Source organism: Scyliorhinus canicula, chromosome 16 (genome assembly GCF_902713615.1).
Source record: "Scyliorhinus canicula chromosome 16, sScyCan1.1, whole genome shotgun sequence".
NCBI classification, from domain to species: Eukaryota; Metazoa; Chordata; class Chondrichthyes; order Carcharhiniformes; family Scyliorhinidae; genus Scyliorhinus; species Scyliorhinus canicula.
Genome location: NC_052161.1, coordinates 123,711,407 through 123,733,966, shown reverse-complemented (window position 1 = coordinate 123,733,966; position 22,560 = coordinate 123,711,407). Strand labels below are relative to the sequence as shown.

At 46.7% G+C, this 22,560-nt stretch overlaps 1 protein-coding gene across 2 annotated transcripts; it reads left to right on the top strand.

Moving 5' to 3' along the window:
* Positions 1 to 735: 735 nt before the first annotated feature.
* LOC119950863 (sphingosine-1-phosphate phosphatase 2-like) lies at positions 736 to 19,680 on the top strand. Of its 2 annotated transcripts, XM_038773725.1 has the most exons (5): positions 736 to 1,000; positions 2,385 to 2,543; positions 10,183 to 10,362; positions 16,675 to 16,764; positions 18,881 to 19,680. In XM_038773725.1, exons 1-5 carry the CDS (start codon positions 794 to 796, stop codon positions 19,421 to 19,423), a joined length of 1,179 nt encoding a protein of 392 aa, XP_038629653.1. In that variant the 5' UTR covers positions 736 to 793; the 3' UTR covers positions 19,424 to 19,680. The 2 variants fall into 2 exon arrangements, with proteins under 2 accessions (XP_038629653.1, XP_038629654.1); XM_038773726.1 differs by lacking the exon at positions 16,675 to 16,764.
* Positions 19,681 to 22,560: the final 2,880 nt, after the last annotated feature.

The window sequence follows — 22,560 nt, the reverse complement described above, 5'->3', positions numbered from 1 at the left end:
ACACCATGAAGGACAAAGCAGCCCGCTTGATAGGTAACCCTTCCACAACCTTCAACTGAAGCACAGTAGCAGCAGTGTGTACCATCTACAAGATGCACTCACCAACTCTCCTTTGACAGCACCTTCCAAACTTACGATTGCTACCACTTCAGACAAGGGCAGCAGATACATGGAAACCCCATTACCTGAAAGTCCCTCTCCATGACACTCACCATCCTGACTTGGAAATAGAGCGTCATTCCTTCACTGTCGCTGGGTCAAAATGGCGGAAGCCCCTCCATAGGAGCACAGTGGGTGCATCTACACCATCCTGGGGGGCAATTAGGGAGGGGCAGTAAATGCTGGCCAAGCCAGCGAAGCCCATCTCTTGAAAGAACAAAGAAATAAGATAGTGCGGTGTACAGCATTGCAGAGCATATTATAGTATATAACACTGGGGAATTTGTATATAACCCTATAGAATCTAGCCCTATTGGATGCAGCAAAATAATGCAACATTATGGGTTAAAATCCTATAAAAATGTTTGGAGGCAGAGCCTGAAAAGCCCCGGGCTTGTTTCTCAAAGTGACCTTTGAGGCTGTTGTCCCTATTAGTTGTGGACTCTGAACTATTTCCTCATGAAGCGTCAATAGTGAGCTGCTCCTGACACCGCCCTCCCAGCCCTGGAGCACCAATGGCAGATGTCAGATAGCTGCCCATGTGATACATGTGCAGGTAACCCTAGGTGAGCTGGGCTTTTATTGACAGGTGAAGTGCAGGCGCTCCTTTCCCCCAGCTCCCCCCCACCCTGACATGGACGAGTTGCTGAACAAACTGCGGGGGCCGGAGCTGGTGGCTCAGTTTCAGCGGCTGTGTGGCCTGAGTCTGCTTCCCGAAGACAAAGCAGCTCCCCGGCGCTCTCCACAAGCTGACAGACAGGCAGAGCCAGTTTGCACACGCCGGGTGCACACTACCGCCTGCAGGGGAGACCAGACCAACGGCACCGTCCCGGGGGCTCCGGTGAGTGACCTGCCGCCTCCAGGTATTCGCTTCTTGACTCTTGCTCTCCGCTGGCCTCAGTTCCCCCGGGAGTAGGAAAGGGAGAATCCGAGCGAGGGGGTCCTCTCGCCTCTGACCCCTGTCCACCAACTCCTGTCTGTTGCGATGCCTTCTGCAGTTGAATAGCAGGGCTGGGCGCATCAGGCAGCGCTAGAGAGCCCGCCCAGGCCCTATGCCGCCTGGATAGGGTAAATAACATTTCCAGTATTTTCTGACTGCTGTTTCTGCCTGTGCTGAATTTACTCCTGCTTCACATCCTCAAACTCCAGGCTGGGCAGGAACTCCCCCTGGACCTGCCTGATCTGTCTGATTCCAGACTCTCAGGAGCTCTGTTCCTACCCCCATAGCTACAAATCAAGGAGAGAATGTTCATGTTTGCATGAGCCCCTGAAAAGTTTTGGCCACTCCAGCAATGTAAAGTCGCCCTAGTCCCAGATGACCATAGGCTGCTTTCCCCTGAGGGGGGAGAGCTGACTGGTGGTGATTTAACCTAAGGGTTACCATCCCTCAGGCGAGGGGCAAGGTTGAGAAGATGGGGCCTTCATGAATAACCTCAACCGAAACGGGGATTGAATCCACGCTGCTGTCCTCGCTCTGCATCACAAGCCAACTGAACTTTAGCACAGACTGGTGTTGAAGCCTGGGTTGTATTGGCTCCAGGTTTCCTTGCAGTGTGACCGTGCATCAGGAGTGAACTGTGCCCAGTACTTGACACAACACCTCCTCGGATGTGTAGCAAATTCCCAGACATATCTCCCAGTTTAATCTTAATCCAGCATCGGAATGGAGACAAGACCCCATTTCCTCATTGGGAAATGGCACTTGATAGGATGATAGAAAAAAAGAGTAAATTTTCATTTATATAACGCCTCTCGCCACTGCAGGGCATCCCAAAGCACTTTAGAATTATAAAGTACTTTTGAATTCTCGGTTGTAGTGAGGCAAATGTGGCAGGTGATATTTGTATAGCAAGCCCCCAGAAACAACAATGCGACAATGAAACATTCTGTTTTGTGATGTGACTGACCGAGGGTTAAATATTGGCCAGGACACCAGGGAGAACTCCCCTGCTCTTTGTGTCATGGGATCTTTCTCGTCTCCCTGAGCGGGTAGACAGGACCTCGGTTTAATGTGTCATCCAAGAGACATCACCTCTGACAACGCAGCACTCCCTCAGTACTACACTGGGCCCATCAGTCTGCATTGTGTCCTCAAGTCTGTAGCGTGTGCTGGTACTGTTTAATATTGATTGGGGTCCCTTTCCGTCTCTGCTCGTCTATATTCCAGAATCTGATGAACTGTACCCCATACTCTGATTACAATATTGTGTGTATGATTCCTCTAGGTACCTCGGAAGAAGTACAAGATTGAGAATTACTTCCTCTACTACCTCTTCCTGTTTGCTGCCACCTTGGGACAGGAAGTTTTTTACATCACTTTCCTTCCGTTCTGTTATTGGAATATTGACCCATACGTGGCACGGAGAGTGATCAATATTTGGGCAGTGAGTGGCTTCATTTTTATATATTTGTGAGACTATGGAAATTATTTTTTTTTTTAAAAGGTCCTTTGGAAGTTGGTACAACAGGGACAAAATATTTAAAACTTTTGACCAATGATTTTTCTTCTCCCCTACCGTGTTTAATTCACTCTCATCCCTCTGTAGTTTGTTCCCAAATGTTGCTTGTTAACGCTGCTGTGAAACCCCTCGGGATGTTTTACTCTGGTAAAGGTGCTATTTAAGTGTCGATATTTGTATAGGTACAGGCAGCCATCCCTAATAGCTCATTCTCATGGTATCCTTCAAGTGTGCCATGACGCTATTCGGCTGTGGTGTGCATATTCTATCAGTGCTCGATTAGATGGCAATAAGGTGCTGGAACCCTTTGAGTATTCTTGGCTCTTCTGACCAGGGACTCTGGAGCTTCACTCACTGCTGAGGGTGAGAACGGTAGCACAGTGGTTGGCACTGTTTCTTCACAGCGCCAGGGCCCCAGGTTCGATTCCCAGCTTGGGTCACTTTCTGTGCGGAGTCTGCACATTCTCGGTGTCTGCGTGGGTTTCCTCCGGGTGCTCCGGTTTCCTCCCACAAGATCTGAAAGACGTGCTGTTACGTGAATTGGACATTCTGAATGCTCCCCGTGTACCCGGACAGGTGCCGGAATGTGGCGACCAGGGGATTTTCACAGTTACTTCATTGCAGTGTTAAAGTAAGCCTACTTGTGACAATAAAGATTATAAAACTAAAAAGTGCAGAGTAGGGATTGACCTCGAGAACCTCCTCAGTCCTGTGGCTCTATTATGTCAGGAGGTGCATTTATCAAACCAGGCCCCAGAGGCAATGGTATTACTCATTGTTAATCTCTTAAATATGGGGGAGTTGGACTTTGAAAATTCTACTTGGGCATCTGATGCTAGAAGATGACAGAAATGTCTGCTTTGAAGAGCCAGCGCTTCGTGAGCTAATTGTGTCCCAGATGCAACAATTACCTGACCCGAACACATACCAGCCAATCGGGGCTCTGGAGGTATTGCCTTGAAGTGAGTCTAATCTCTCGTGCCTGTAATCCAGTGTCACACATCCCATAGCAGCTGATCATTCACAATGATTAGGTAACAAGAATGTTGGTCTGTTTGTCAAGATTCCCTTCAGAGGGTGGGGCAAGTGGCAGTTACACAATTAGAAAGGGAGGGAGTAGTGTTGCCAGAGACCAGAATCCTGTGGTGTGGTGGTCTGCGTCTCCACCCAACACTTTCTTTCTGATGGAATCATACTTCCTCATTCTACATGGTTGCATTTGCCTCATTATAATGACATCAAACTGCGCCTTAACCACACATTAATCCCTGCTCGTGCAGAACTTGTTTACCAGGATATTTCATGAATGGGTCATGATCACTTATCATTAAAGCAAAAGTTTGTGTTCCAGCGTGATCACTATCAATTTATTTCCAGACTCTCAGCGACTTGAGCCAGTCAAACAGTCTGCTGAGCGGCAATCAGCAAGGTTAATATAATAGTAATATTGAACTGCACAGAGCCTGCCAGAGGAGTGAATGATCTGTTCTACTGCTCTGGTCAGACATCGTGAGTTCAAGAGCAAGAGGAACCTGTTCGTCCTTCGAGACTGTTCCACTCAATCATTATCATGGCTGATTTGCATCCTCACTCTCCCCACCCACCCTAGTTGGGTGTCCATTAATAGCAAAACTCTAGTTAATGAAAGAAAAATACTTCAGATGCTGGATATCTGAAATATTGCAAAGACTCAGTAGGTCAGGCAGCATCCATCAATCTCAGTTTGGATCCTGACATCACCTGCCTCTGTCCCATCAGAGAGCTGCTGGCATCTAATTGACTGGCATCTCTCTCGGGCACAAATCCTGGATCTAGAACAATGGCAGTGCAGCCTCCAGTCTAATAATGAGCAATTAACCATTAAATGGCTTCAGGGCAGCCAGTATGGCCTTCAATGGGTTCCCCTCTGACCTTCGAGCTGAGGGAGAGGGGGACTGTTAAGGACCCCTTGCGTAATTCAGCTTGTTAACTCCGATCCACAGATAGTGCTTAACCTACTGAGTATTTCCAGCATGTTTTTTTTGTTTTTAATATCTGATGTTGATGACGCGAGTAGTTGGAATCGGAGAAGGCCAGTCATTTATGGCACGGGAGGCCATTCAGCCCATTGAGTCTGTGTTTACCCTCTGTGGCAAAATCCAGTCGGCTTTATCCCCACAACCCTGCAAGTTTGTTTCCCTCCAGTGTCCATTTAGTTTCCCTCCAGTGTCCATTTAGTTTCCTTTTGAAATTATTCATCGTCTCCATTCCCTTCATACCAGTGGCCAACAAGTTGCAGGTTATTACCACTTGCTATTTGTTGGAAAAAAAAGCTTTACGTTACATTCCACCTGAATCTTGTATCTGAAACCTTTGATTGGTGTCCCCTGTCAAGTATATCTGAGAGAGAGCTGTTTTTTTTCATCCCCACATGTTTCCTGAGATTGCTCCGAGTGGATGCTAGGTGATTTTCCATAGAACATAGAACATTACAGCGCAGTACAGGCCCTTCGGCCCTCGATGTTACGCCGTCCTGTGAAACCCCTCTAAAGTCCCTCTACACTATTCCCTTATCGTCCATATGCCTATCCAATGATCATTTGAATGCGTTTAGTGTTGGCGAGTCCACTACTGTTGCAGGCAGGGCATTCTACGCCCTTACTACTCTCTGAGTAAAGAATCTACATCTGACATCTGTCCTATATCTATCTCCCCTCAATTTAAAGCTATGTCCCCTCATACTGGACATCACCATCCGAGGAAAAAGGCTCTCAATGTCCACCCTATCTAATCCTCTGATCATCTTGTATGCCTCTATTAAGTCACCTCTTAACCTTCTTCTCTCTAACGAAAACAGCCTCAAGTCCTTCAGCCTGTCCTCATAAGTTCTTCCCTCCATACCAGGCAACATCCTTGTAAATCTCCTCTGTTCTCTTTCCAATGCTTCCACATCCTTCCTATAATGTGGCGACCAGAACTGCATGCAATACTCCAAATGCGGCTGCACCAGAGTTTTGTACAACTGCAACATGACCTCATGGCTCCGAAACTCAATTCCTCTACCAATAAAAGCTAACACATCGTACGCCTTCTTAACAACCCTCTCAGCCTGGGTGGCAACGTTCAGGGATCTATGGACATGGACACCAAGATCTCTCTGCTCGTCCACACTACCAAGAATCTTACCATTAGCCCAGTACTCTGTCTTCCTGTTATTCCTTCCAAAATGAATCACCTCTCACTTTTCTGCATTAAACTCCATTTGCCACCTCTCAGCCCAGCTCTGCAGCTTATCTATGTCCCTCTGTAACTTGTAACATCCTTCTGCACTGTCCACAACTCCACCGACTTTCGTGTCATCTGCAAATTTACTCACCCATCCTTCTACGCCCTCCTCCAGATCATTTATAAAAATGACAAACAGCAGCGGCCCCAAAACAGATCCTTGTGGTACACCACTAGTAACTGGACACCAGTCAGAATATTTCCCATCAACCACCACCCTTTGTCTTCTATCAGCTAGCCAATTTCTGATCCAAACTGCTAAATCACCCTGAATCCCATGCCTCTGTATTTTCTGCAATAGCCTACCGTGGGAACCGTATCAAACGCTTTACTGAAATCCATATACACCACATCAACTGCTTTACCCTCATCCACCTGTTTGGTCACCTTCTCGAAGAACTCAATGAGGTTTGTGAAGCACGACCTACCCTTCACAAAACCATGTTGACTATCTCTAATCAAATTATTCCTTTCCAGATGATTATACATCCTATCTCTTATAAACCTTTCCAAGACTTTTCCCACAACAGAAGTAAGGCTCACTGGTCTATAGTTACCGGGGTTATCTTTACTCCCCTTCTTGAACAAGGGGACAATATTTGCTATCTCCAGTCTTCTGGCACTATTCCTGTAGACAAAGATGACTTAAAGATCAAAGCCAAAGGCTCAGCAATCTCCTCCCTAGCTTCCCAGAGAATCCTAGGATAAATCCCATCTGGCCCAGGGGACTTATCTATTTTCACACTTTCCAGAATCGCTAACACCTCCTCCTTATGAACCTCAAGCCCTTCTAGTCTAGTAGCCTGTATCTGTATTTGTCTTTTTCCTGTGTGAATACAGACAAAAAATACTCATTTAGCACCTCTCCTATCTCCTTGGACTCCACGCACAAGTTCCCACTACTGTCCTTGACTGGCCCTACTCTTACTTTATTCCTGACATATCTATAGAAAGCTTTAGGGTTATTCCTGATCCTACCTGCCAAAGACTTCTCATGTCCTCGCCTGGCTCTTCTTAGCTCTCTCTTTAGAGCCTTCCTAGCTAACTTGTAACTCTCAAGCGCCCTAACTGAACCATCACGTCTCATCTTTACATAAGCCTCCTTCTTCCTTTTGACAAGTGTTTCAACTGCTTTAGTAAACCATGGTTCCCTCGCTCGACCACTTCCTCCCTGCCTAACAGGTACATACTTATCAAGGACACGCAGTAGCTGTTCCTAGAACATGCTCCACATTTCCATTGTGCCCATCCCCTGCATTTTTCCTCTCCAGGCGATGCATCCTAAGTCTTGCCTCATCGCATCATAATTGCCTTTCCCCCAGATATGACTCTTGCCTTGCGGTATATACCTATCCCTTTCCATCGCTAAAGTAAACGTAATCGAATTGTGGTCACTCTCACCAAAGTGCTCACCTACCTCCAAATTTGACACCTGTCCTGGTTCATTACCCAGTACCAAATCCAATACGGCCTCGCCTCTCGTTTGCCTATCTACATACTGCATCAGGAAACCCTCCTGCACACTTTGGACAAAAATGGACCCATCTAAAGTACTCGAACTATAGTGTTTCCAGTCAATATTTGGAAAGTTAAAGTCCCCCATAACAACTACCCTGTTTCTTTCGCTCCTATCCAGAATCATCTTTGCAATCCTTTCCTCTACATCTCTGGAACTTTTCGGAGGCCTATAGAAAAGCCCTAACAGGGTGACCTCTCCTTTCCTGTTTCTTAACTCAGCCCATACTACCTCAGTATTTGAGTCCTCATCAAATGTCCTCCCAGCCACTGTAATATTGCCCTTGACTAACATGGAGGTGTCATAGGGGTATTTTGTGCCGTGGGGGTTTAAAGGGGCTGGGTGCTGGTGGGAAGGTTGAGTTGGCATAGATTGGTATGAAGAGACGTGGGGGGGGGGGGGGGGGGGTTGGGGTTTGGAGGGGCCATTCGGGGAGAGGTGTATGGGTGGAAGGAGTGAGGTCTGGAGGAGCTAACAGTATTTAAAACAGCTTGGATAAAATGCCAGAGAACCTTCTAACCAGCCCGCCTCCGTGGCCTCGTAGAATCTTCTGCTGGGGTCTGGAAGTCTGACTCTATCCCATCATCCTGGAGGGAAAACTGTGTCTAATGTGGTCCTTTAAAACCAGGCAATTCTAATAATAATAATCACTCATTGTCACAAGTAGGCTTCAATGAAGTTACTGTGGAAAGTCCCTACTGAGTTCAGAAATCTCCCTATTTGAGCTACCCACCTTGGGAGCAATTGTTTTTTTTTCATTTAAAGGATATGAATATTATTTTGTAAGCCAGCATTTATTGCCCGTTCCTAATCACCCGTGGGAAGATGAAGAGCTGCCTTCTTGAATTATTGCAGTCACTGTGGTATAGCTACACCACAGTGCTGTTCCGGAGCGAATTCCAGGATTTGGACCCAGTAACAGTGAAGCAACGGTGATATATTTCCAAGTCAGGATGGTAAGTGACTTCAGCTGGTGGTGTTCCCATGTGTCTGTTGCTCTTGTCCTTCTAGATGGTAGTGGTCGTGGGTTGGAAGGTGCTGTCTAAGGAACCTTGGTGAGTTACTGCAGTGCATCTTGTAGATGGTACACACGGCTGCCACTGTTCATCGGTGGTGGAGGGAGTGAATGTTTGTGGAAGGGGTGCCAACTAAGTCGGTTCCTTTGTCCTGGATGGTGTTGAGCTTCTTCAATATTTTTGGAGCTGCACTCATCCAGGCAAGGGGAGAGTATTCCATTACACCCCTGATTAATGGTTTGTAATTGGGGGACAGGTTTTGGGGCGTCAGGCGGTGAGTTATCTGCTGTAGGTGTCCAAGCCTCTGCCTGCTCTTGTAGCCACAGTATTTATATGGCTGGTCCAGTTCAGTTTCTGGTCAATGGTAACTCCCCCCAGGATGTTGATAGTGGGGATTGTGATGGTAATACCATTGACTGTCGAGAGGCGATAGTGAGATTCTCTCTTGTTGGAGATGACCATTGCCTTGCTCTTGCATAGCATGAATGTCATTTGTCATCCCAAACCTGGATACAGTCCAGGTCTTGCTGTATTTGGACATGGACTGCTTACGATCCATTGTCTTAGGATGAGGAGATAATCATTTAGGATTGAGATGAGGAGAACTTTCTCCACTCAGTGGGTTGTGAAGCAATGGAATTCTTTATGTCAGAGGGCTGTGAGTGTTCCATCATTGACTACATTTACGGCGATGATGGACAGATTTTTCTTCTCTTGGGGGAATCCAGGGAAATGGGAAGCCGGTGGGAATGTGGAGTTGAGGCAGAATTATGGTAGTGTTGAATAGCAGAGAAGGCTTGAGGGGCTGAATGGTCTTTGCCTGTGTCTATTCTTATGCTCACTAACTAGCCCACCCCCTCACTGTTCCTGCCTTCCCACCACTAATTGGAAAGCAAATAGAAACCTCATTTCCCAATTAGCCGATTCTTGACGAGTAGTCTTTGCTTCCATCTCCAATATTTTAAAACTAATCTTTTTGAAAATAAATTTTAGAGTACCCAATTTTGTTCTCCAGTTAAGGGGCAATTTAGCGTGGCCTATCCACCTATCTGCACATCTTTGGGTTGAGGGTGGGGGTGAAACCCACGTAGACAGGAAGAGAATGTATTTTAAAACTATAATCAACCAGGAAAATGAAAACAAACACAGCTTAATGACCTGAATGAACATTTGTATTGTTTTTGCTTGCTGTAAAATCCCCAGGGACTCCCAGGCAGCCCCAAGGAATTGTCAATCACTGTTGGGGAATTGGGAATTGAATCCAATGATCTGGCAAAAGGATCGTTGTTATGGAAGTAAGTCAGAGTGGGTCTTCTGGATGTGAAAGTGGTGGAAGTGATGGGTTGAATGCTGTGACACTCAGAAGGGTGAGGAGAGGAACATCGCACTGAATTCCGAAATCACAGGTTAAATTGGACTTTTGAAAACCGGAACAAGCAAATTTAAAATTAGCCAGGCCTGAAGTGAGACTAAAGGCTGGGCAATGATTTTCATCAAGATTCTTATAGCCCCGAGTTAATGCTGACTCAAGCCATACCTCCTTTAAAGAGCTGGGTAAATACCTGGTTACGAGAAGAAGCTGAGATTATAAGGATAAGTAGGGATAAGTAATAAACCGCTCACAGGCACATAGCTTTCTGCTGTACTGGGCCCTGACATCTGGAGAATGTTGCAGGTCAGGATTGATTTGATACTGCTGCAAGGTGAGAAGATAAGTGGCATTTGCAGTGGTTTGAACCTTCTCTCCTTGTGTTGTCTCTTTCCCCAGGTTGTGATGTACATTGGCCAAGCCTCCAAAGATGTCTTAAAGTGGCCCAGGCCTCCTTCACCACCGGTGGTGAAGCTTGAAGTGCGGGTGGACGCAGAGTATGGGATGCCCTCCACACATGCCATGGCTGCCACTGCGATTCCCTTCTCTTTCCTCCTGGCCTCGATGAACAGGTACAAGGTGAGGCAGAGTTCAATTTTCCTTTGGTTTCTTGAGCATTGTCAAGGCTCTTGCAAAGCTTCAGCACTCACTTTTTAATGGTAGCTCTGTGTGTTTTAACCCTGGTCTCTTGCAACAACACGTCAGATATTCGACTGGGATGGGGTGAGACTGGTGACATGAAATGGGCCATTTCGGTTGTGCCCTGCCCAATTTGCTGCTCTATTGGCTGATTCACTATCACTTGTTTTATGTGTTCGCACCCAAAACGATTTTCACTGGGTTTGCTTTGTGGTAGACCCCTGAGTGAGAACACTGTCCACTAGGCCACAGAGGCCCGGAAGCTCCCACCTTTCATCTCTGCCTTTGTATGGAGTGAGCTAACCTCAGTCTGTGCAGCAGTTAGAATAGACTGCAATGTTCTTGAGTCAAAGAGATGGAAACTGGGGAGTGGGCCTTGGTGGGGGGGGGGGGGGGATAGGGAGTAGTTAGATATTCACTAAGGTCCAATTTCAGGCACATCAGCCATGGCACATTTCCATAGTGAGTCTGGCCAGTGCAGGCCCAAGGTTCCTCAAGAATTGGGTCTCTGGCATCATTGTAGCAAAAGGGGCAAGTAATAATAATAATTGCTTATTGTCACTTCAATGAAGTTACTGTGAAAAGCCCCTAGTCGCCACATTCCGGCGCCTGTTCAAGGAGGCCAGTATGGGAATTGAACTCACGCTGCTGGCATTGTTTTGCATTATGAGCCAGCTGTTTAGCCCTCTGTGCTAAACCAGCCCCTTGTCATCACCTGTGAACTCTCCAGAGGCAGCTCACTAAAATTGCACTACCTAGCTGACTGGCAGTAGCCCACACATATGCCCGGTGGGGTTAGGGGTGAAGGGCAATGGTATGATGGCAGGGGCTCTCGGGAGTACTTTGTCCATGGAGCGGAGCACTCCTGTTCCTCATGGCTCCACTGGAGGCTGGTTAGGCTGCAGTGATAGCTGTGGAAACCAGAGTAGGAATAATGCCTGGCCTGGCTTGGCCTAGTGCTGTCCAATGTCCTGAAAGAGGCACAAGGCCCTTACTTCCACAAGCAAGTGTTCAAATGCCGGTTTGAAATTGGTGCATCGGGTTGCTGGCTGCCCCATGCCAATAGTTGCATGCCAGTGCAGATTGGGCATGGGGCACTGCACCCTGAAATTTTCACATCTTTCCACTCTGAAGTACTGTGATACCCTGCGTTGCTAGGGTTTGGTCAAAAAAATTCTGGCCAATTGTTTTTTTTCCCAAACAATAAATGTCCAGACTGGAGAGGTTCCGGTCTACTTTTAAAATGTAGTTACTTCTAATACAGGAAAGTTGACAGCCGACTTGTGCAAACTCCCATTTCCTGCAGTGTGATAATGACCAGATAATTTGTTTTTGTGATATTGACTGAAGATTAGATATTTGCCAAGACTTCTCGCTTTTCTTTCTAATAGTGTGAAGGGATCATTTGCACCCACTTTGGAGAGCAGGCACGGCCTTGATTTCACATCTCTGAAAGAAGTCTTACAACACCAGGTTAAAGTCCAACATGTTTGTTTCAAACACTAGCTTTCGGAGCACTGCTCCTTCCTCAGGTGAATCCAGTGAAGGAGCAGTGCTCCGAAAGCTAGTGTTTGAAACAAACATGTTGGACTTTAACCTGGTGTTGTAAGATGTCTTACTGTGCTCACCCCAGTCCAACGCCGGCATCTCCACATCACATCTCTGAAAGACAGAGACTCTGACAGTGCAGCACTTACCAAGGACTGCATTGCAGTGTCAGCTTGGAATTTTGTACTACAGTCTCTGGAATAGAACTTGCACCCTGGGCCCGTGCAAGCATTTGGCAAACTATGTGGCTGCCTAGGTTGGCAAAATTTAGTTTGGCGGGGGGGGGGGGGGGGGGGGGGGGGGCAGGCAAAAAACAGAGTGAACTATTCGTAAAACTACAGAAGTAAACAAACAGCCTTCAGTAATGGAAATGAAAGGTCGACATTCGCTCATATACATCATATACTGACATACATATCAGTTTCCACATTGCAGTCTTTCCCAAAATTTCCTCATTCTGCTGATGTGACAGTTTTACAAATTTGTACATCTGTTTGATGAATCCAAAACTACAAGTCAGTAAATAATATCAATGTAGGTAATTCAATCTTGTCCACTCCATCATAATGATTATTGATTGTATATGGGCAGCATGGTAGCACAGTGGTTAGCACTATGGCTTTACAGCGCCAGGGTCCCAGGTTCGATTCCCGGCTTGGGGCACTGTCTGTGCGGAGTCAGCATGTTCTCCCTGTGTCTGTGTGGGTTTCCTCCGGGTGCTCCGGTTTCCTCCCACGAGTCCCGAAAGACGTGCTTGTTAGGTGAATTGGACATTCTGAATTCTCCCTCCGTGTACCCCGAACAGGCGCCGAATGTGGTGACTAGGGGCTTTACACAGTAACTTCATTGCAGTGTTAATGTAAGCCTACTTGTGACAATAAAGATCATTATCATTAAATTGCACATAAAGTCATCTGGGCCGCAATTCTCCAGCCGTCGGTTGGAGACGGATGGGATTCCCAGTGGCGTGGAGTGGCTTCGATGGGATTTTCATTTCCAGCGGCGGGAGCAGGGAATCCCACTGTCGGCAAACAGCGCGCGCCATCAAGAAACTCGCTGCTGGGAAGCTGGACAATCTTCCCCTAGTAACTGTTGTCGGAACACATGCATCACATTAGGCATTATAATGTGCATTTCTTCCAGTACATACCCTGTGAAAAGTGTAGTACAATGAGAATTGTGCAATCAGTATCAGAATATTCTCCCTTTTCATGTGAAATTTCATAGAATTTACAGTGCAGAAGGAGGCCATTCAGCCCATCGAGTCTGCACCGGCTCTTGGAAAGAGCACCCTACCCGAGGTCAACACCTCCCCCTAGCCTAATAACCCAGTAACCCCACCCAACACTAAGGGCAATTTTGGACGCTAAGGGCAATTTATCATGGCCAATCCACCTAACCTGCACATCTTTGGACTGTGGGAGGAAACCGGAGCACCCCGAGGAAACCCACGCACACACGGGGAGGATGTGCAGACTTCGCACAGACAGTGACCCAAGCCGGAATCTAATTTGGGACCCTGGAGCTGTGAAGCAATTGTGCTATCCACAATGCTACCATGCTGCATTTGGAATAAAGATAATTTGGAATTATTAAATGCAGAATTTTTATTCCTGCGAATGCACAAGATTCATTTTCAGAACTTAATTACGAGGGGTGAGCGCAAGACTGAAGGTTGACCTTGGGTGCAAACACAGGTCCTGCTGGAATCTGCTACCTTCTGGCACAGGGATGAATGCTACCAACTTGCCACCTGTTGGAAGGGCGAAAGAGGAATAGCGCAAGGAAGTGAGTGCGGGTGATAGACAGCAAGAGAGAAGGAGGGAAAGACTGAGCAAGCGGGGGGAGTTATGGAGGGAGGTAGAGAGAATTAGAGTCACAGAATGTGTGAAAGCAAGAGTGACAAGACACCCATGCATACCCACATAGACACCCACCCATGTATGCACACATCCCTCTACACATGCCCCTACATACACACACCATCCCAATAAATACAGAGCCAGACAGCTACCCACACATGCACTCAATATGAACATTGAGAGTATACTAACTGTGGCCTGGGCTCAGATTGCCTCCTTATCCTGTTTGTTTTAATGGAATGGAGATACTGAATAAAGGAAGAGCATGTTTTAAAAGGATGGTAACTGGAACCAGGTGTTTTCTGATCAGAGCTGCCAAGAAGCTTTTTTAAAAAAAAAAATTGGCAAGGTCATCTCCAAGCTTGATAAAATCTAATTACTGTGAAAGTGACTCTCTATCTGGCTAATCAGTTACTATTGGGTATCATAAAAAGAATTCAACATCCCTGATCACTGAGATCAGGAGCACTCGAGTTCTGCTGCTTTTTAAAAAATAAATTTAGAGTACCCAATTCTTTTTTTTTCTGATTAAGGAGCAATTTAGCGTGGCCAATTCGACTCCCCTGCACATCTTTTTGGGCCGTGGGAGTGAGACCCATGCAGACACGGAGAATGTGCAAACTCCACACGGACAGTGACCCGGGGCCGGGATCGAACCTGGGACCTTGGCGCCATGAGGCAGCTCACAAGTTCTGCTGTATGAGTCTGCTCCACTTCTGACTATAGTGTAGACAGAAAAATGTGGGGGGGAATCAAAGTTACCCAAACAACTGAAGTCATTTATGCTCCCGTTTTCTTTCTCAGCACTAACAGTCTTACTGTACAGTCTCTTCCTGTTTAGTCATTGTTTTAATGCAGGAACTGTAGCAAACAATTTGAGCACAGCCTGGCCCCACAAACAACAATGTCATAATGACCAGGAAACCCAGGTTAAGAAATGTTCACAGAGAGCTAAATATTGGCCTGGTGTTCAGGGACAACTCCCTTGCTCCTCCTCAGAATTTCACCTTGGAGTCTTTTACATCCAACTGAGAGAGCAGACTTGACTTGATCAGTTGAATATTTCATCTGAAAAGCAGTACGCCCAATAGTGCCACACTCCCTCAGTATGCCAGCAGGAGTGTCAGCCTGGATTTTGTGCTTAAGCGAGAGTGCGATTAGAAGCCAAAACCACCTGACTCAACGTGAGAGGGGTATCATAGAATCCCTACGGTGCAGGAGGCCATTTGGCCCATCATGTCTGCACTGACACTCTGAAGGAGCACACTACTTAAGCCCATTTCTCCGCTCTATCCCAATGACCTCTAACCTACACAGCCGAGGACCCGGGTTCGATCACTGTCCGTGTGGAGTTTGCATATTCTGCGTGGGACTCACCGCCACAACCCAAAGATGTGCAGGTCAGGAGGATTGGCCACGCTAAATTGTCCCTTTAATTGGAAAAAAAAATAATTGGGTACTTTAAATTTATAAGAAATAAAATAACTGAACCTACACATCTCTGGATACTAAGGGGCAATTTAGCACGGCCATCCAGCTAATCTGTACATCTTTGGACCGTGGGAGGAAACTGGAGCACCCGGAGGAAACCCACGCAGACACAGAGGGGGAGGGAGGGAGGGTAAATGTACAAACTCGACCGTCACCCGAGGCCAGAATTTAACCCGGGTCCCTGGCACTGAGACGGCAGTGCTAACCACTATGCTACACCATTGAGCAATAGTTTTTTTTTAATGAACTTAAGAATACCCAATTATTTTTTTTTCCAAAAGGGGCAATTTATTGTGGACAATCTACCTAACCTGCACATCTTTGGGTTGTGGGGGTGAAACCCACGCAGACACGGGGAGAATGTGCAAACTCCACACGGACAGTGACCCAGGGCCGGGATTCGAACTCGGGTCCAGAGCTATCCACTGCGCCACCTGCTGCTCTCCATTGAGCAATAGTTGACATGTGAAATAGGCTGGTGACGAATTGTAATGTGCCTCCTGGATGATCCTTGAGAGTTTAGGCTGAATTAGGGGTGGGGTGTGTCCTGCTGACCTTTAAACTCCAAGCTAACAGAATGATCGGCTTCTTGTGTGACCCTCTGTTACAGTGAAAACGGCAAATGCTAAATGTGAGGCTCAAATCAGAAATCATTAGCACACTTTTTGGATTTTATTTCGGGCAACCATTAGTTGGGGGTTAGAATTCATCGAACCCCAAGCCCAACACTCACGTTCTCTGTGAGATTGCCTCAGGTTTTATTGGAACTGTTTTTGCATTGTAGTCAATCTTGATGTGGTACACCCCTCTCATTCAAATGTCACAGACACAGCTCCTCATGAAAACCTATGTGTCTGGGTTATAAAAAGTACTTGATAGCCTTGGGGCACTGCAGAGCAGAGAGCTGTGTCTGTAGTGGCATCTTTATTTGACTCCAAAAAGATGCAAGGAATGGGATTAGACTGTGACATTGACTGGGGACTACTGGAATCACACTGAACAGCCATTGCTGAACTTCTGAAAATCAATAATCGTTATGTAGTTAAACATGGGCTCATTTAAGTACTGAAATTACATTCATACTTAACCCACACAACTTAATTCATTTACAGTTACTTAGTCCATAGTGTATTCTGAAACCACTGTTATCTTCATTAGCAGTGACCTCTGAAAAGTGTAGAATCCAAAAGGCATTAAATATACTTTGCACGTAGACCCGAGAGTGTTATTCTGTATCCAGCCTGTTCAGTATCTGTCCTAAGAGTGTTTGATGGGATAGGTACAGAGGGAGCTTTACTTTGAATCCAAACCATCACTGAGTTTATTTACTCTGTGCCTTTTTTAATTTCAGTATCCCTGTGAGCTGGGACTGCTGCTAGCTTTGGCTATTTGTATCTTGGTCTCCCTGAGCAGGATTTACACAGGGATGCATACGGTTTTGGTAAGTCGGGAATGGGCACTGTGCCCACTTGTCAGGGGGTATGAGGTAGGGTGGGTTTATGTAAGTGAGCTTTGGCTTTATAGGGTCAGAATTATTCACCAGGTTAAAAATAAAATAAAAGCAAATCCCGGAAATCTGAATGAACGCAGAAAGTGCTGGAAATACACAACTTGTGTATTGGCATCTATGAAAAATGCCAACAGATAGGTTAACATTACAACACAGACCTTTCAACATATGTCTGTGTTCCCTTCCAGAAAACCAGTCGGTGGAGGAAAGTACTGGAGCCAACCTTTACTCCTCTGTAAATATACCTTCTAACTCAACCGTCCACTTTATTGAAATAGTATCTTGTATCTGCTCAAGCAAAACCCCAATTAATGAAAAAAAAAATGAAATGAAAATCGCTTATTGTCACAAGTAGGCTTCAAATGAAGTTACTGTGAAAAGCCCCCAGTCGCCACATTCCGGCGCCTGTTCGGGGAGGCTGGTTACCTCCACCTGCAGATAATGAAACACAATTAACAGTCTGATCACAATGAAAACTTTGGAAAAAGGTCAGGAAGCAGAACAAGGCTCTTGGTTTGATAGATTAATTGCACTCGCCTACTTTTTCATCATATCACTCAACCCCTGCCGTCCCACTCTGTCCCTCGACCCCACCGATTCTCCTACCCCCGTACCAATGATTATGGTACGGGGATAAGGAACCCACCACTCCTGAGCTCAATTTACACCAAAGCAAATTGTGAAACCGAGTTTAATAAACCTGACAACCTGGGAGGAGGGAACCAGCCCTCATTAACCGACCTGGCCTATGCATGACTCCGATCCCACGTGATTCATGGTTGATTATTTGCCCCCTTGGGGCAGCGAGTGATGGACAACAAAAACTGGCCTGTCAGCATTGCCCACACCTCAAGAGGAAATGATAAAGAGCAACAAGTGGCAGTGTACTGAAGTGTCAACAAGCAGGTGGCACACTTTGTAAAGTCAATTTTAATCCTGATAAAATGACTGTGGTTTGTGGGCTGTGACCAGGGAATCTCAGCACCAAGCTGCGGGTTGCAGGAGTGACTGAGAGCCTCAAACAGTGCATCCTCCCCATCAATCCAGTCACCCTCGGGTTTGTTGACCTATTCCAGTCAATACCAGCACACAGTACCTATCCCCCAGTGTTTAATACTGCCGAGTATGTAAACAGCTTAAAGCAACAAAGTTATAAAAGTCGTCTATTCATTAAAGGCTTTTTCTGTTATCTCCGTCCAAGAACACACATTTTCTTTTAGCTGCAGGACAAGCTAGGAAATTGAAAACTAGGTCTCAATACAGAGGCAGGATTGTTAATGAATGGTTAGGAATTGTAAGAGATTTAGCTAAAACCAGTGAGCTGGTAGTCACGGCCACTACCTCTGTAACTGAGCCACACAGGCAGGAGGGTCACCGGTTTGATGCCTGGCCTACGCTGAGTGAGCTGGTCTCGGCCAAGGTGCTACATTTAATTTAATAATCTTTATTGTCACAAGTAGACTTACATTAACACTGCAATGAAGTTACTGTGAAAAGCCCCTAGTCGCCACATTCCAGCGCCTGTTTGGGTACACAGAGGGAGAATTCAGAATGTCCAAATTACCTAACAGCACGTCTTTCGGGACTTGTGGGAGGAAACCGGAGCACCCGGAGGAAACCCACGCAAACATGGGGAGAATGTGCAGACTCCGCACAGTGACCCAAGACCGGAATCAATTCCGGGTCCCTGGTGCTGTGAAGCAACGGTGCTAACCACTGTGCTACCGTGGTGCACAGAAATTTGCCATGTTCCTTGCTTCACAGTGCCTGCAGTAACCAGCATTGGAGAGTGTGTGCTTGTATAAACAGGGAGGAGGGCAAAGATCAGGCTCCATTGTGATTCCCTCCATGGTCACTTTCCCTACCAATTGGTGGTGGTGGGGGGGGGGAAATGTCACACATGTTTGACAGTCCCTTGATAAGATATTTTCCCTTTTCCTGGAACCTATATTCCAACAAGCGCCACATAGCTTCAGGAGACTATAGGGATTGGCGTATGGTTTCTCAAGCTCGCTGTAATTAACAATGCCTCTTTCCCCTCCCTCAGGATGTGTTATGTGGAGTTGCAATCACAGTCCTGCTGGTGGCCGCCTCTTACCCTTTCTGGGATGCCGTGGAGACCTTCCAGATGGAGAACCGTTTTGCTCCCGTGTTAGCACTGTCGCTGGCCTTCCTGCTCTCTATATATTACCCCGAGCTGGACCACTGGAGCACAGCAAGGGGCGACACCACCAATATAGTCAGTGCTGGCGGCGGGGCGGCCTTGGCCACTTGGATCAACCACCAGTGGAGCCTGATCCCAGAACCTGTGTCGGCGCCGCCCTATGAGATGCCCTCGCTGTCCACTGGATTAATCGGCAGGGTGTGCGCCAGGTTCGCCATCGGAATCGTGATCGTGTTCATCGCCCGGCACCTTATCAAGTCTGTAGCCTTGACTGTGGTCTGCTGGTTAGCTGGAGTCTCCCCCCGAGATCAGGAGGCCCGGAAGCTCCTGAGGGTGGAGGTCCCTTACAAATACATCACTTACAGCTGCCTGGGTGTGGTTGGACTTGCAGGGTGTCCGGCAGTACATCGATATTTATCACTCTGACCGCGCCACTGAGAGGTTGGTGTGCGTTTGGGGGCAGGAAGGGCAGAGCACAAAGGGACTGAATTTTCCCGTGGGGGCGTGAATGATGCCGTGAAACCCGCCTGGGTGGGCAGGGTAAGCAGGCAGGTGATTTAATGAGACCAGGCCCCCAATTAGGGGTGATTTAGCGGCATTTCTTGTGGGTGGTGGAGCGAGAGGACCCTCCCCAATAGATGGTCAACTGTTGGGGGCTCTCCCCATCTCCCCCCCCCCCCCCCCCCCCCTCATTCCTGCTTGAATCAAATATACTTCCCAAACCCATCACCTCTTGGAAGGGCAAGAGCAGCAAATGCCTAGGAACATCGACATCTGCAAGTTCACCTCCAAGTCTCACACGATCCGGATCTCGAAATATAACCGAGGGTGTCACAGGATCAAATTCCTGGAACTCCCCCGCTATTAGCACTGTGAGTCTCCCATCACCAATGCAAGAAAGCAACTCACTACTACCTTCTCGAGGGCAACTGGAAATGGGCAAGAAATGGTGGAATTGCCAGTGACTTCACTGTGAATTGGATTGTTTGCACCCTATCTGGATTGCTTGCAGTCTGCTTTTTTTTTGTTTTGTTTGTTTGCTTTTTAAATTTAGGGTACCCAGTTATTTTTTTTTTTCTAATTAAGGGGCAATTTTAGCATGACCAGTCCACCTAACCTGCACACCTTTTTGGATTGTGGGGGTGAAACCCACGCAGATACGGGGAGAATGTGCAAACTCAACACGGACAGTGATCCAGGGCTGGGATTGAACCCAGGCCCTCAGCGCCGCAGTCCTAGTGCTAACCACTGCGCCGCCACACTGTGCCTCAGTCCTCTTTTTGAACATCATCAGTGGAAGTCCCACCAAAAACACTCGATGGAGAATGGAGCCCAAACTCTCTTGCATGCAGTTATGCTTTCCATTGAAATTAAGGGGGTCATTGGGAGGGGACCTGACGAGCATCGGACTGGGGGCCATGTTGTGGGGACATGTATCCGGTGCCCATTTGTCCCATCTGGCCAGAGACAGTGGCACTTGTTTGCATCGGGGCAGGGTTGTCCTGCTCTTCTCCAATCCTGATGTTTATGGGGAAATCTGGAAAATTAAAAATATATATACTTTGAGGGTTCTCCTGGAGCTGATCAGGGATGACCCACGCAACAGAAGGTTAGTGGATCTCACCTGACTGTGTGTTGCAGGTCGTCGGAGACGTCCCAGAATTGACTGAGCCAGGAGTGTTGGATCTCCTGCCCTAGAAAGCTCCCATTCCCAGAACCATTTGACTTGTTTGAGTCAACAGGGGCTTGCGCACCAATCAGAAACTCACTGGGATGACCGAGACCTATTGCAGTTAGGTCTGTGTCGTACTGTGGAGGGAGACTTGTGGACTCCTCCAAGGGACTTTCAGCCCAAAATGTCTACCATGATCATGGATCCTCTCCCAATTTGGGAGCCAAGGAGAAATCAGGAACGGGAAGTTGTTTGCGGGGGCGGGGTTGAGGAGGGGGCGGGGGGTTGCTTTGAGCTGATGGAGGTTATAAGAGGTTAGCCTGTGAAGACCAAAACCCAAGAAAATGTTGCCATACTCTGCCCCGTCGCACTTTTACATTGCACAATGAAGTAAACAAGGTTGAAAATTGCACAAAGAAAAAATTATCCCTGTGCGCTTTGTATGTGTTGTTGTGATGTTTTGTCAGAACCTTTGGCAACCTCAGGTCTAGGCAGGTTGAGTAATTACAGGAAACAATTTAATCTGATATAATTTAGGTGAGACCTTTGAACAGATTCACATTATACTTTTAAGATTACAATGACTTTCAAGGCTCCTATTCAATCCAGGTCAAGTCTGATTATTCAGGTTCCCTTGTATTACCCCAACATCACTGTGAAAGTTTATTAATTTGACTATTAAATTTGCATTCCTTCCCATTCACTCCCATTGTTCAGAAAGAAAAACAAAGCATTTAAGATTTGACCTGGTGATTATGTCATCCTGATTTAATCAGGCCTTTCTTTGCTTAGTTATATCAGTTGCTTCGTTAACACGTTTCTGTGAAGAGTATCTCAGGCAGAAATTCAGTTGCTTTGTGTGAGCTTTGCTGTCTTTTGATTTTAAAAATATTTTTTTTAAATTGTAGATTGTCTGTGTCCTTTTTGAATCTCGAGTTTATAGAAATGTGTCTGCACCAGGGGCAGTATGGCTGACTTCTCTCGCAGGGACCCTACATTCACTGGCATTGGAACTGGTGGTTCCAACACCCTGGAAGAAGTGTCTGGTCAATTCCAGCCCCACACAACCCGGATCCCAACACAAGTGAACTTTCCAGTAATTTGTATAAAATTTCAGAATCTTTGGTACTTGACTGCCCAATAGGTTATTGCTAGCAGGTTTGCAAGTTGAACACAATGACTGTGGATGACAGAAACAAAGTTGAAATATGCGGTAATTATAATGGAATAATGGTCCGCTAATATTCTACCCCCCCCCCCCCCTTTCACTGTCCCACTCTACCCAATCACAGACAAACATGGGGGGAGGGGGAGGGGGAGGGACAAAATAATAGGGTTTAAGATAAAAAGAGCGAGTCCTTGCTTCCGATTTTGAAGTCTTTGCAGCAGGCTGCCCTCTCGGGATGGTTAGTGATCAAAGCCACCAGTGTATTGTTGGGGATGAATTTATGGCAGTGGCATTCAGTCAGTGCTCCCAGACCATGGGATTTCTGCTGGAGAGTCACTAACTTTTATTAACCTGGGCCTTCACTGAAAGGAGAAGCCTCGGGCCACATTAATTCTCACCTGGTGTCCAGCTCCACCTTAATGACCTCCAGCCTTATTGAGGTAAGAACAGCGTTCCCACATGAGATTTTCAGAGCATTTTAAAACATCTGAACCCTTCTTTCAGTTGGTGGCTTGACTTTATTTCCTTGCAGAGGGTTTCCTGGCTGTGCAGAGTTTATGTTTTTACCTTGGATCTTTAGAAAGAATCCATTAGATGAGATAGATAGGGTGAGACTGCCTCTTTCCAGGCTTCTAGACCCCCAAAATGAAAGTAAAACAAAACCTGGTCTTACTGAGGAACATTACTGAAACAGCAGAACCAATCATTGCCTGCCCCGAAAAG

Bases quoted from the DNA above. Each gene is read 5' to 3' on its own strand.
- LOC119950863 (XM_038773725.1), top strand. From the start codon at position 794: ATGGACGAGTTGCTGAACAAACTGCGGGGGCCGGAGCTGGTGGCTCAG. The intron at 2,544-10,182 runs GTGAGTGGCTTC...CTCTTTCCCCAG, and splicing joins GAGTGATCAATATTTGGGCA to GTTGTGATGTACATTGGCCA. The intron at 10,363-16,674 runs GTGAGGCAGAGT...TTTTAATTTCAG, and splicing joins CCTCGATGAACAGGTACAAG to TATCCCTGTGAGCTGGGACT.